The following is a 14,939-nucleotide window of genomic DNA, read 5'->3' on the forward strand; positions in this document are numbered from 1 at the left end:
TTTATTTACCTACAGTAGTGGCGGCTTGCAAAAGCCACCGCCTCACAGCGTGTTTAAGTCCGAAATTCAAAAAGGTAGATTAGCTATCACCCCCAGTAGCTCCACCCACAGTTCCTGGACCTACAGTATATTTCCTGAAAAATAGCCCTGCATTTATCTAACTGTACCACAGAAATATTAGCTTGCTTTGCATACTGTATAACCCACTACTATAGCTTTGGTACTTACCTTCAGATTATATGTTTCCGTTGCCTGTAGTTGGTTGGCGCTGGCTATAAGCAAGCCACTCTGTGTGATCTGAAATAGTTGGCTGTGCTTAGGTAGAGAAGACAGACTAAGGTGGATCTGGGGATTGGTTCCCTAAAATGTGAAAGATGAGTAAGATAAAAGGACTTTAAAAGAGCAATGTTCAGAGTCTAAGACAAGAGCAATCAATCTAATGTTCTAATTATGACTGAGAGTACAAAGATAAGTAAACCTGAGTCATATTAAGTAGTGTATTTTAGTTTGACACCTCAATGTGAAGTGCTATGTAAAATTTGGAGCAGGAAACAAAGAAGAGGTAACTGCATGAGTGTGTAACTTACATTAGGGAAATCTCCATCAGATGGTGTGACTGAGAGCACACGGCCATTGTATGTGCTGACCAGAGCTGCAGGGTTGTTATCCTCCTGCACGAATGCCTGGTACTGAGAAGCTGCAAAGCGGGGTGCATGCTTGTTGGCTGCTAGCACTCGCACTTTTACCTCTGCCAAGGAGTACTTTCTGGAGTCACCGACTTGGGAGGCCTGTAGTGAATTAATGCCAATAACAAACTGCTATATAACTAAGTATATGCAAAGTAACATCATAAACATATAATAAAAGACCTCAGACTAGACTAATTATGCAATGCTTTATGTACTGAAGAATAATGTAAATTGCATTATTGTTTTGCAATAGTAGTAGCATAACACATTGTTTCATATGTTGTGAACCAGTGCTGGGCAACTTAATATACTTGGATCATTGGATGGCTGCATGTTTGGCTCCAAACTTCACATATGTTGCATATTAACATGGATTTTAAAAATATAAAAATATCCCCCAAACAGCATCACCTTTTGCAATGCACTCATCCCACTATACCCCCACATGCCATCACTTGCTGCAAAATTACGGCACATGCCACTCAGGCATCCTATTTGCACAGAAAGACCCCTATGTGGCCCCAGACCCCCAATCTTGACACAAAAATGTCACCATATGCACTTAGACACCACTTTACATAACATGTCCGCATGTGCGCCCAGACATCTGCAAGCCTTCAGATCCTAATGCTATATGTGCTCCTAAACTACCCCACATGCTACTCATGCCAACCTAGATGCCACTCACTAATACCCCTTTTACACCGGAGCTAAAACCCGGGTTATTGCAGGGTTAACTCGGGCAGCTCCCTGGTGTAAAAGGGGTGAGGGTTGGATCGCCGGGTCGAGTGACCCGGCAATCCAACCCAGGTAACTAGCAGGGTTTAACATGGGCGTAGTCCGTGAAATCCTGCTGTGAGAACAGCGCACTCCGGGTCATGATGACCTGGAGTGCGCTGCTAGCCGGCCGATTGGTCTGGCTTCAGTAGCGCTTGGAGATGACGTCATCTCCAAGCGTCCACTTTCACGCCGGGAAAGCCGGGTCTATGCAGACCCGACTCCAGTGTGAGCGGCGCCGACTCGGGAATATCCCGAGTCGACGCAGGCTAAATTCCGGGTCTGATCCGGATAGGAACTCTGTTCCAACTCCGGGTCAGACCCGGAATTTTGGTGGAAAAGGGGTATTACACTCCCAAAATGCTCTCACTCACTGACATATTTTGTGTGGCTATAACTCTATGTAGACCCTATATGTGCTCAGTCACTGAGACTACACATGCCCACCACTCACTGACAGGTTACCTTGCTGCCACAGCCCCTCGGGGGAAGGAGGGAGAGCACAAAGTGCAGAATACACTCTGATTGTGTGTGCTGCGTTTCCTCCCTGCAGTGCTGTCACATAATGTGGAAGCCAGCTGCTCTCATACAATCTTATAGCAAAGCAAAAAATAAGTAGGATTGGAAGCAGTTAGCTAGTGGCTGTAAGTGAAGGCTATCCAGGTAATGAAACTCACTCACAGTATTAGAGAATTCTTGTAATGTACCTAAAATAACAATCCAGAAATTAGAGAACTATTATTTGATAATTTGCCAAAGTGTATTCATTGGGCGGGATGTGCTAAGCATTGCATCCGTGATGCGGTACATCCTGCCTTTTATCAGGTACAAACCGGCGTAAATTACCGCGGCATGTACATAGAAATGCGATTAAAATCACAAAGGACCGCTCTCCCGATAAGAGCTGTCCTTTGCAATAGCCTCGGATAGAGGGTCTTCCAGGTTTAACACCCAGAAGTCCCTCTGGTGTACATCTGCGCAGAAGGATGCGCTCGCCGTGGGAGGAGCTGGGAGGGATCCAATTAGATCCCTCTCAGGGAGTGTCCCGAAAAGAAGCCAATAGGATTATATTGGGCAACGCCATCTAAAGATGTGTTACCCACCGGGAAGAAGCACCGGAATGCATTGCATGCAGTTGCTTAGTACATTTGCGAAATGTGGTAAAATCCCCGAAAACAGCATTTTTGGGGTGTTTTACCACAATTCTGCCCTTAGTACATCCCGCCCATAATCTGAATGAATAAATCACAAGACTGTAGGGAGTATATTTACTAAAGTGAGAGTTTTAGAAATGGAGATGTTGCCCATAGCAACCAATCAGATTCTACTTAACATTTAACTAGCACCTTCTAGAAGATAATAGCTAGAATCTGGTTGCTATGGGCAACATCTCCACTTCTAAAAACTCTCACTTTAGTAAATATACCCCTAGGTGCCAGTTTCTACCACTGTATACTGTACATACAGAAAAAAACATACATGCACCCCCAATATCTAATTCTGTCAGATAGTGAAATTGGAACAGATGAAGGGATATGGCTATAATTAGACAACCTTCAATATATTTATTTACATAATGTGTTCAAGAAGCATGACAGGCGTCCCAACTTATTCTATGTATTTCTATACTTATTGCTAGTTGACAGCTTGACTCTTACTCAGTCGTTCACACTACATTTTCAGACATGAAAATAAACTCCCTCAGAAAATAAATAAATCTCCATAATCAAATATCTGTATTAAATGCATAAATTAAATAAAGAGGATAATACTCACCATGACCCTCAGGTTAATGACAGTAGGGCTAAATTTTCTGTCCAGAGAGTGTATCAAGGCGACAGAGCCAGTCACGTTATCAATCTGGAACAAGTCACTGTCAGGACCTGAATAGATAAGAATGGAAAGTGACTTTATATAGAACTAATAACATTGCCCTCTGTAGCAAAACACATATACAATATATGGAACGTATGGACTATGCAGGTTCAGACAGCAAGTTACAAATAGAAATAGTAGGTACAGGGTTAATTTACAAAAACATGCTATATTTAAATCATCAAGCTTCCCAAACTATTATGCTATTGTGAACTTTGTGATCTCATGAAGTTTGAGGTTCAAAGATTTGGCTTTTAGCGCTAAGAGATAAATTTACTAAGATGCACTTTTTAAAGCCACCACGTCTTCGGTGGTTTTGGACACTAGATTACATGGGAATTTGTATTCAATTCAAAACCCTCTGACTTTCTATTTAAAATTGTCGCCTTTTAAATCCAGCAGCCAAAACTGCTGAAGACGTTACTTTGAAAACCACTGCTTAGTAAATTTATTCCTAATTGTTGTGTGAAATGGAGGCCAGAAATCAAACACTACTGTATGCTGATTGAAAAAAAACAGTAATCCAGTGACTAAAGTGCACATTCATGTGGCCTCACCTCTCTACTGCGCCATATTCCCAGTTACTTCTCTACTGCGCAAATATACAGGAAAATTGACTCAGACCCATATAGGTCATTGGTACGGCCTCATCTAGAATACTGTGTTCAGGTCTGGAGGCCACATCTCCAGAAGGATACATTATAGACTGTACAAAGAAGGGCAACTAAAATAGTGCATGGCCTACATCACAAAACTTACTAGGAAAGACTAAAAGATCAAAAGATCTTAATATGTATAGTTTGAAGTAGGGATGTGCGCCGGACCATTTTTGCCGGATTTGGATTTGGTTCTAATTCGTCGTCCGGCTTTGGAGGAATTGGATTTGGATTTGCCAAACTGCGGTGATTGGCTTTGGATTTGGATTTGGATTTGGATTTTTTTCTCAAAAATTGACAAAAAAAGCTAAAATCACATAAATTGGTCTTTTTTTTCTTCCTAGAGTATTATTAACCTCAATAACATTAATTTCCAGTCAATTTAGACCCTATCACAGCTTATAATATTGTTTTCAACATTATTGGCCAAAGGTTGCAGTGAGCTGACTGGTTACTAAGCGACAAAGCAGCGGCACAACGACACAGACACCACAGATTAAAGCACATCTATGACACATTGCCACACGTCAGTGGCAGAAATGAAAAGTAGTGCACCCACCCAGTGGAGTACGGCCAGCAGAATCACAGTACTTGTTTACATAGTGGGCTACGGCCCAAGGAGTCACAGTGCACATTCTTATTCACATTACACCGCACATAGGGCCTGATTCACATTACACCATAAAGTAGTGTCTCTTATTTATGTTACGACACACAGTAGTGCCCCTTTTACACAATGCCCACAGTAGTGACCCTTTTACACAATGCCCACAGTAGTGACCCTTTTACACAATGCCCACAGTAGCGGTGTCCCTTACACAATGCCCCCAGCAGTGGTGCCCCCTATGCAGTCCCCTTAGTAGTAGGGTCCCCTATGCAGTGCCCCCAGTAGAATGCCCCCCGGTAGTATGCCCCCCATTAGCAGGCCCCCCCAGTAGTATGCCCCCCATTAGCATGCCACCCAGTAGTATGCCCCCCATTAGCAGGCCCCCCCAGTAGTATGCCCCCCATTAGCAGTCCCCCCAGTAGTATGGCCCCCCCAGTAGTATGGCCCCCCCAGTAGTAGGCTGCCCCAGTAGCAGGGCCCCCCCAGTAGTAGCCCCCTGTAGTATGGTCCCCCCAGTAGTGTGCCCCCCCAGTAGTAGTAAGCCCCCCCAGTAGTATGCCCCCTCAGTAGTATGGCCCCCCAGTAGCAGGCCCCTCAGTAGTATGGCCCCCCCAGTAGCAGACCCCCCCAGTAGTATAGCCCCCCCCATTAGCAGGCCCCTCAGTAGTATGGACCCCCAGTAGCAGACCCCCCCAGTAGCATAGCCCCCCCCAGTAGTATAGCACCCCCAGTAGCAGACCCCCCCAGTAGTATAGCCCCCCCAGTAGTATGGCCCCCCCGCACCCCCAGTAGCAGACCCCCCCAGTAGCAGACCCCCCCCAGTAGCGTCCCCGGCCCTTGCACAAGTAAAAAAATAAAACATAAAAACGTACCTGTATCCCCGCTTCCGCGCCGTCCGCTCTGCTGTCACACGCTGAGGAGGGAGCCGGAAGATGGAGCTCATGTGTGAGCTCCAGCCGGCTCCCTCCGTGCAGCAGCCAATGAGAGTCTGTGTGACTCTCATTGGCTGCTGTAACAAACACACAGCTGCCGCTGGCGGCTGTGTGTTTGTGTCTGTGTAGGGCAGAGCGCTATGACAGCGCTCTGCCCTACACAATAGGAGCCCTGATGTCGGATTCTCTAGTGAGAATCCGACATCAGGCGGCCGCCGTTCGGCCCCGAACGGGGATCCGAGTCAGGCGGTGAACACCCGAACAGGGTTCGGGTGGACTCGGATCCCCAATGTTCGGAGCGGTTCGGATTCCACAGAATCCGAACCGCTCATCTCTAGTTTGAAGTAGAGAAGGGAAAGGGGGGACATGATAGAAACTTTCAAATATTTCATGGGATTTAACAAGGTGTAGGAGGGAGACATTCTTCAAAAGAAGAGATGTACTAAAAAACAAGTACATGCACTGACACTGGAGGGTGGTAGGTTCAATGCAAATTTGAGAAAAAATTACTTCACAGAAAGGGTAGTGGATAAGTGGAATAGCCTCCCATCAGAGGTGGTAGAGGCTAAACAGTAGAGTAAACATGCTTGAGATAAACATAAGAATATTTTTACAAAGAACTGAGGATCACATAGGGTTAGGGTTACCAAAAGGTAAAAAGGGCAGACTAGATGGGCCAAGTGGTTCTCATCTGCCGTGAAATTCTACGTTTCTATGTTGAAGTTTAGCTTGACTTTATTTCAACGTCATGCTGCACATTGGTAAAACTTAACATGTAATGATGTTAGAGTTAAATATAACTACTTATTATTTTGTTTGAAATTGCACTAATTGTTTTATTTACCCTCTGTATTTGTTTCATGAAAAAATAAGTGGAAAACTATATGGAAATAACACTGGTATCTGACTCAATTGAGTTTCTGTGGTGGAGCTAGTAATACCACATATAGGAGTCTACTGTATTAATTATTCCTTTGTTTCTTCAAAAGTAGGTTAAAATTAATGTTTTCACCTACTTTTGTAGAAATTAAGGATTGGGGCTACTTATTACAAAGACAATGCAGGAGATATCACGGATATCTCCTGCTTACCTTTCAGTCCCAATCTGGCCCGGCGTCCCCATACAATAGTATGGGGACCTAAATCATACTTGCCTACTTTTGAAAAAGCATTTCAGGGAGATTGTGAAAGCAGCACCTACAGTATGAGCGCGTGTTACAGTGGGCGTGTACTGATAAATCTAAGAGGCGTGTCCTAAACTTGACTTACATCCAAATGTAAACCAGCCCAAAAGCAGTTAGTAAGATCTGTTTGTTGATGAAAACACACTAATACTTTTCAGAAATTCATAGGGATCATTGGGCCTTATAATAATCAATGCAAGGAAATGATACTAATGATCCCATTTGAATGTATATATCTCTGTTTTTTAATATAACAGCTTCATAATGGGGGTAAGGATGAAATGAGGGAGATTGCTAGACTCTTCAGGGAGACAGGGAGATTGCTACTATTTCAGGGAGTCTCCCTGACAATGAGGGAGAGTTGGCAAGTATGACCTAAATTCATCAAGATCTGAAAATACTACATTTTCAGAAATTGACAGCAGGATTCCACACCTCCTTCAGATGGCATTGGTTCCCAGGCCCCCACGCCTTTCTGTGGGAAGGAAGACCTAACTTAGAAAAAGGATCCGTTCATATCCCTCCTTCCACTGAGTGGGGGTGCTTAATAAATAGAGCCCATAGAGCTGTGTAATCAAGCGAATGCCATTAATTGTCTTATATGAGCTTGCTTGCACATTGAGATAACAATACTACAGTATATATTACCCACTATGCTAGTTACAATGAAGCACATTATATTTGCATATTTTGCTTTATTTTCCTCTGGGTGATTTAAAGGCAGAATAAAACCTCCTATAGTAAACAAGGGCAATTACAATATGCCACCATGGAAGAGATATTTTGGTTCTCACCAATCCTTCTTCCTGTAACAAACTTGTATGGGACACTCTAAGCAGCGCTCTCACCCCTTGGAAATGGCACGCACCTCCAGTTAGGCATTACATCTGTCCTCCACTGCTTCTTCTCTACATAGGTGGGAGGTGTGTGTGGAACGGGATGCAATCGGGAAGCCGGCTAACGTAAGCCCGACAGCCGGCTTCCCGACTACTTTATCCCGGCGAGGGTTAAATGACAGGCGTCTAGATCTAGGCATCATAGTGAAACGCCACATCCCCAGCCCATTACAGACATGGAGGAGCAGCAGCTGGTAGTTTGATAAGTCAGAGGATGAATGACATTATGTCATTACGTTTTTTTAGGTGCCCCCTAACCATTGCCGCTATAGGTAACTGCCTTTGTACTACTAATGGTAGCGCTAGCCATGGCAACTGCTGTACTGGCTAAAAAATAATGTTGACATACAATAAAATAATATGTTATGGGCTCACATATACGTGCAAATTATTACATCAATGGTAGCACCACACATATGTGAGAGAATAGCTGTAATACTTTATTCATTGTCTTATTTTAGCAAGCTAGCTACAGCATATTAGCATACAAAGTTTTGGGGGCCCATAGGAGGTTCCAATGGTAACTAAACAGATAGCATAAACCACTTTGGATAAATGTAGTTTATATAAGGTTAAAAAAAAAAAGGAGAGTGTTGTATATTTTACCTGACAGGAAAGAGTATGAGATTGGAGCCATTATTCCTTTGTCACCATCTTCAGCAAATATAGGTCCAGGAGAGAATACAAGTGGCCCTGTCTGGCAATGCAAACAAAAAGAGAATTGTTAAACGGAATCAGTATGAAATACAGACGGCTGAATAGCCGCCAGTTCTCATACCGATGCCGGAAGCCTGACAGGGGCACTTAAGTACACTAACCTTCCCCTCCCCCCCCTCTAACCCTAACCATCCCTTAGGGGTGCCTAACCCTAACCTCCCTGGGGGGTGCCTAACCATAATTGTCCCCCTGGTGGTGCCTAACCCTAACTCTCCCTCCCCGCACCCTAAACCTAACCCTCCCCGGGGGGGGTTCCTAACCCTAACCTCCCCCCGGGGTGCCTAATCCTATCCCCCCCTTACCTTAGCCTAACCCTCCCTGGGGGTGCCTAACCCTAACTCCCCCCGGGGGTGCCTAAACCTAAAACGGCTACAACCTAAACCGTCCTCTGCTCACCTCGTTTGGGATGCCGGGCATCGGGATTTCGGCATGGGGTTAAAGATAGGCGTCAGCATTTCGACGCCTATCTTTCGTCCCAAGTTGGCCATCCGCCATTGGGATTCCAATGGCCGGCAGTCCGGGCGGTGGTAACTTAACCTCATCCCTTGTCAAACGTATACCTGCTCTTCAACTAATGTATCGGGTCCACAATGCTAGGACTCATTTAGAATTAGGAGTAAACAAGTTAAAGAGTACAACTCTGCACCCTGGTTTTAAAAAAAAAAAAAACATGTTGCCTTCTGGAAGATGGGGGATCCTTAGCTCAACTCTATATCAGATAAAGGCCAGTGTATCTGTACATATAAAAGTATTTACATCTTCTATATTGCAACATAGTTTGTCTAGGTACAAATTTGCTCCTGTTAACTGGATTAGCTCCCATCTGTAAATGAGGCCACCTATCGTTACAGATAAATAGGTGAGAATTCACCGAGTACATGAAGGGTCCACAACACTCACTTGCTCTTCTCCTTCTGTTATGTTCACCAAGTATATAGGGCTGACACAGACACTGAGGCCATCATGTGACATGAAGCGACAAGGGAGGAACTGAGGGTACTGGTCATCTCCATCAAGCACAATGACCCGCACTCTGGCAGTGGTCCGCTGTCGCTCTCTGGTTGTCATTTCCTGTAAAAATACAAAGTAGATCAATCTATGTACTTTCTATACTACCCCTGACATCTTTCCTCATGGTTTAAAATATAATAAAACTGAAAGAATAGATTGAAGAAAACAGGTGTGGTATGAAAAGTCGACATTCAGAAGGTCAGCATTCAGAATGTCAACAGTCAGAATGTCGACATGGACTTTAGGTCGACAATCAATATATTAACATTGAGAAAAGTCAACATGATTATAATGTCGAGATGTTCATAATGTTGACATTTAACAACTCAACACCTGAATGTCAACATATATTTTTTTGTTTATTTTGGCCTAACCCTAACATAAAATAAGGACAAAAACATATATTGGCATTCTGGTGTCAACATTATGAACATATCAACATTTTAACATGTTCATGTTCACAATCTTTTCATGTCAACCCAAAGTCCATATTGACATTCAGAACCTGACAGCATTCTGGTGTCGACATTTGGAATGTCAACCATCTGACTGGATACCATGGAAACAAGGTAGATGAAACACAGTATATCCTTACTTATTCCTATAGTGTGATTTAGGGAGCCCATACATCAGCAATCAATTGGGGCAATTCCCTGTTTTGCAGATGATTGCGTAAAAATAACTGCAATGTATGGGGTCAACTGATTGCCAATTCCATGCAAAAAGTGATTTAAATCGGTAACTCAGGTTGTCCAATTCACCACCAATCGGGCTGTAGATTGCTGGTGTACGGTCAGCCGACCATTGCTAGTAAGATTATGAGACTTTCACCATTGGCAGGTCTGTAATTTGCTGAAAATTAGCTCCAAATCACTGACTCCTATCTGTAATGTATGGGTGCATACTAGTGGATTTGAGAATCATGAAATCAGGGGAAAAACGTAGAATCTTTTTTTCTGATTGCTGATGTATGGGCCCCATTAGTCAGTTTAATTGGGGTTGATGTATATTGACCTAGCATTCCTGTTTAAATAAGGAGTTCATTTAAAGTAGATATATAAGAGTTATGCAAGTTATTTCTATTTTTATTCAGATTACTCTTAATTTGGTTGGGTTGATTATGTAGTAATTATTATTATTATTATTATTATTAATAATAATAATAATAATAATAATAACAACAGGTACTTATATAGCGCAGCATATTCTGTCTCTCTCTACAATTGGGAACAAACAGTAATAAAAGAAGACTGGTTAATAATAACAGACAGACATCAAGGTAAGACGGCCCTGCTCAAAAGCTTACACCCTATAGGGAACTAGACAATGATATAGAAGGATAGATGCTACCTATTGTATAATGGTACAGCTAGATTGCAGAGGTTCTTGATGGGCAATATGACCCAGTCACACAGGAATGTTGGCTAAGGGTCAGGAGGATGTGAAAATATGTAAAGTATTTTCTCTTTCTTCTGGACTGTATAGAGAGGAGGTAATTAGGTAAGAAAGCTTATGGACGATATGTGGGTGGTTCTGGAATTTGATGAGCTTGTCTAAGAGATGAGTTTTCAGGGAAGGTTTGGAGACTAGAGGAAAGGCTTAGGGATATATTTACTAAAGTGAGAGTTTTTAGAAGTGGAGATGTTGCCCATAGCAAAAAATCAGATTCTAGCTATTATCTTCTAGAAGGTGCTAGTTAAATGTTAAGTAGAATCTGATTGGTTTCTATAGGCAACATCTCCATTTCTAAAAACTCTCACTTTAGTAAATATACCCCTTAGTGTGCGTGGGAGGGCATTCCACAGAGTTTGTGCAGCCTGAATAAAGTCCTGTAACGGTGATGCATGTGGATAAGGGACACAGATCTTGTGCAGACCGGAGAGGTCGGGTTGGGAGATATTTTGAGATACGTGAATAGATGTATGTTGGTGTAGTTTGGTTAATAGTCTTATGTTTATATTTTATATTGGGAATCAGTATGTATACCGGCTGTCGGGATGCCTCCTGTCAAAATACCGGTATCCTGACAGGGGTCAGGTAAGTATACTTACCCTCCCCCTTCTCCCCCTAACCCTAACCCTCTCTTCTTGTCCACACACACCGTAACCTTAACCCTCCCTGTTAGTACCTAAACCTAAGTCTCCCCCCCTTCGTGCCTAAACCTAACCCTCCCCCCTTAGTGCCTAATGCTACCCCCCCAATGGTGCCTAACCCTAACCCCCCTAGGGGTGCCTAACCCTAACCTCCATCCCTCCCCAAAACATAATGCTATCCCCGCTATGGTACCTAAATTTAACCCCCCCGTCAGTGGCTTACAGCTAAGACACCCTGGTCTTACCTGGTTCGGGCTGGTGTCTGAATGTGGGCCTGATTCAGACCCGCTCGCGAGCGCTGAGCGCTCACAAGCGGGTCGATGTTGCCCAAATGCGCACGACAGAGGCGGCTCCGTCATGCGCATGTGCGAGACCCGAATAACGACGGCCAAGCCGTCATTATGGGTCTCGCACCAAAGGGGGCATGCTGTCGATGGTGATTGACAGCATGCCCCCTTTGGTGGGCGTGCCGGGGGCCTGGCTGCCCAGACGGAGGCGTTCCCATGGGAACGCCTATCATCTGGGGCCAGCCCCACTGACATCACTAGTGATGTCAGTGGGAGTGCTTTTGGCTCTGATAGAGCCAAAAGCACTCCAGGGCTTGTGGCAGCGAGACCCTACCGCAAGGGTCTCGTCGCAAGCCCGATGGTCGCGATGGTCTTGACCATCGTGACCATCATTTTGGCCGCTCGCTATAGCTGTGGGTGGTCACCCACAGCTATGCGAGCGGCCAGGAGGCCGCTCCTAAAAGTAAGAGGGACGGCCCTGATTCAGAGCGAGCGCTCTGCCAGAGCATCCGGCTCTGAATCAGGGCCAGTGTTCTGGCGTCAGGATTAAGATAGGTGTCAGTATTTTGACGCCTATCTTAAATTCCGTGTCAGACTTCCAGCATCGGGATTCAGACTTCTAACTACATCCCTTATAATGAATTTGGTAGAATACAGGTAACTATTGGAGGGACTGACAAAGTGTAGCAGCCGTCAATAAATGTTTTACAAAAAAGATCAGCCTCACAGCTGCATTCAAAATAGATTGTAGTGGTGAGAGTCTGTTTTGGGGAAGAACAGTAAGGAGACTATTGCAATAGTTGATGCAGGAGATAATGAGTAAATGAATTAGACTTATTGTAGTGTCTTGTGTAAGATACAGGCAAATGCTGTATATGTTTTTACATGTATGTAACAGGATTTGGAGACAGATTGAATGTGGGGAACAAAGAAAAGTTCAGAGTCAAGTATGACACAAAGAATATAATATTAAGGCATACATGCCTACTCTCCCGGGAATTGTGGGAGGCTCCCAATTTTTTGGGTAACCCCCCCGCACCCCCAGAAGAGTAGGCATATCTCCCGCATCCCACCCACTTCCTAGTGAAGTGGGCAGGATGGGGAGATTTAACCTGGAATTTTCAGGTCCGTAGGGAATCGCGTCATTTAGGCCTCACGGACCCGTGAATCGCTGGGTTTTTTGTAAAGGGGTGGGGCCTAATGTCATCTATCGACTGGCCCCGCCCATCCCCCCGAAGAGGAGAGCAGCAGGTCCTCTCTTGCTGCTCCCGGAATGTCGGCAAGTATATCTTAAAGTCCTTGGCTAGACCTTGACCTTCATTATATCATTGTCTTTCTCTGACTCTTATATGTAAACCTTACCACTCTGTTTAGTTCTATTATGGCAAAAGACAGTTTCTAAATGTTAACCATGATTTGTCACCTCCAATAGATGTAAATGCCCTCTGCATATTTTGTACTGTTGTGGCAATTTGTACTATATAGTGTAGGGAGTGAACAATAAAGCACCCCTGATCTGGACTCCGATCTGCTGCAAGTGTAAAAACAATGGGTGCTTGTCCAGCTATAGTTTAACATTAGCTAAAAGAGAAAAGGTTTAGACTGCGCTGGTGTGAAGTCAAAATTAAATTATTATACATTTAATTGAATATATCTGATATATGATATAGATATTCCAAAAGATAAATGAAATGGCTTTTTCTTTGTTCCCAAAAAACAAACAATATTTAGTAAAACTACTATGGTGGCAGCCATTTTGCACAACCATAGGATTACTCAGAAGGCAGATAATTAACTAATCTGCGACCGATGCGGCTTCTTTATACACAATCGCTTGGATTTGCGAAACCACCGGTGGGTGTCTAATCACAAATCCAGACGGCTGTGACATTTGCATATTTTCACACAACTGCTGCGTACAAATTCGGAGCTGCGGTGGCATTAGCGTATATCTCTGAATCAGGCCCCCAGAGCTGCAACCATCGGGACGCATGCACAGTGTGACTCAGACATCCACCGCTGGCATCCGACATCAACACTGCATTCACTTCTGAATAAGGCCCATTACCTGTGACCAGAGCCGTAATTAGACTTTTTGGTGCCCTGTGTCAGAGAGAGCATTGACGCCCCCCTCCTCCCCCATTTTTAAATGGGGACATAAGATAGTGCAGATGAAAAAGGACCATGGCCTCATGGGGAAGGGTCAGGAAAGAGGTAGGGGAGGCCAGGAGATGCTGGGGATAAAAGAAACTGCAAGTGAGAATGATAATAAACAGGAAAACTGACAGGCCCACACAGCGCCCCCTGCACTGCGGTGCCCTGTGCCATGGCACTGGTCGCACTACCCTAGTTACGGCCCTGCCTGTGACTAAAATTATTGTTACAATGTGACTTGTGCTGAGAGACTGCAGAACTGAGAGAAGGAAACCAGCAGCAGGCTCATTTGCACTCCAGTCACCCTGCTTTTCTATGCTTTCTTCTGTGTGTGTGTGGGGGGGGGGGGGCATAGAAAACTTCTTTGTATTGTTACATATTCTTAGTGAAAAATATACTGTAAACAAATAAATAAAAATGTAGTCACAAATGGCAGGGTTTCTTTAGCTAAGGGAGATGGGAATAGAGTACCTGTCCCTAATATTGTGTAATCAAGCCCCATCCAGACGGAGTATGGGCGCACCTCACAATTGGCCACACCACCTTAAAGTAACAGGCCTAGATTTTTTCACGCTGGTCATTGACATTAATATTTAACCGAGGTTGTGTATTGCTGAGCTGAATAATATGCATGAAATAGCTGGATTTTCTACACTTAACTACTGTAAATGTCCCTCATACTCTATATCCCGGGTTGGGTAAGAGTTCACAGCGGTCGGGATGCCGCTGGTCAGAATACCAACAGCGGCATTCCAACAGTGAAAATCCCAACAGCAGTAGGCAAGTATATCTAACCTAACCCCTAACTCTACCCTAACGCTAACCCACCCTCTCCGGTGCCTAAACCTAACCTCCCCCTCCCCACAACATAAACCTAACCCTCCCCCCTTAGTACCGGGAAGCAATCGGGAAGCCGACTGCCTAAATACCGGCAGCCGGCTTCCCGACTGTCATATCCCGGCAAGGGTGAAATGCCGGGCGTCTAGATGTAGACGCCCGGGGCACTTAGGTTTAGGCAGCGGGGAAGGGGGTGGTTAGGGTTAGGCACTTAAAGGGGGGAT

The 14,939-nt window shown here is 44.4% G+C and overlaps 1 protein-coding gene across 1 annotated transcript in view; it reads right to left on the bottom strand.

Annotated features, from left to right (window-relative positions):
* Positions 1-14,939, bottom strand: part of LOC148529099 (cadherin-related family member 5-like) — a 98,556-nt gene that overhangs the window by 29,561 nt on the left and 54,056 nt on the right. The window contains exons 9-13 of the mRNA XM_088468865.1: positions 9,234-9,404; positions 8,223-8,313; positions 3,243-3,349; positions 588-788; positions 229-360 (exon numbers count right to left, since the gene is read on the bottom strand). Of these exons, the coding sequence (XP_088324991.1) occupies positions 229-360; positions 588-788; positions 3,243-3,349; positions 8,223-8,313; positions 9,234-9,404 (702 nt within the window). The remainder of the gene's footprint in view (positions 1-228; positions 361-587; positions 789-3,242; positions 3,350-8,222; positions 8,314-9,233; positions 9,405-14,939) is intronic.

This window comes from Taudactylus pleione, unplaced genomic scaffold (genome assembly GCF_031769625.1).
Source record: "Taudactylus pleione unplaced genomic scaffold, aTauple2 ptg000086l, whole genome shotgun sequence".
NCBI classification, from domain to species: domain Eukaryota; kingdom Metazoa; phylum Chordata; class Amphibia; order Anura; family Myobatrachidae; genus Taudactylus; species Taudactylus pleione.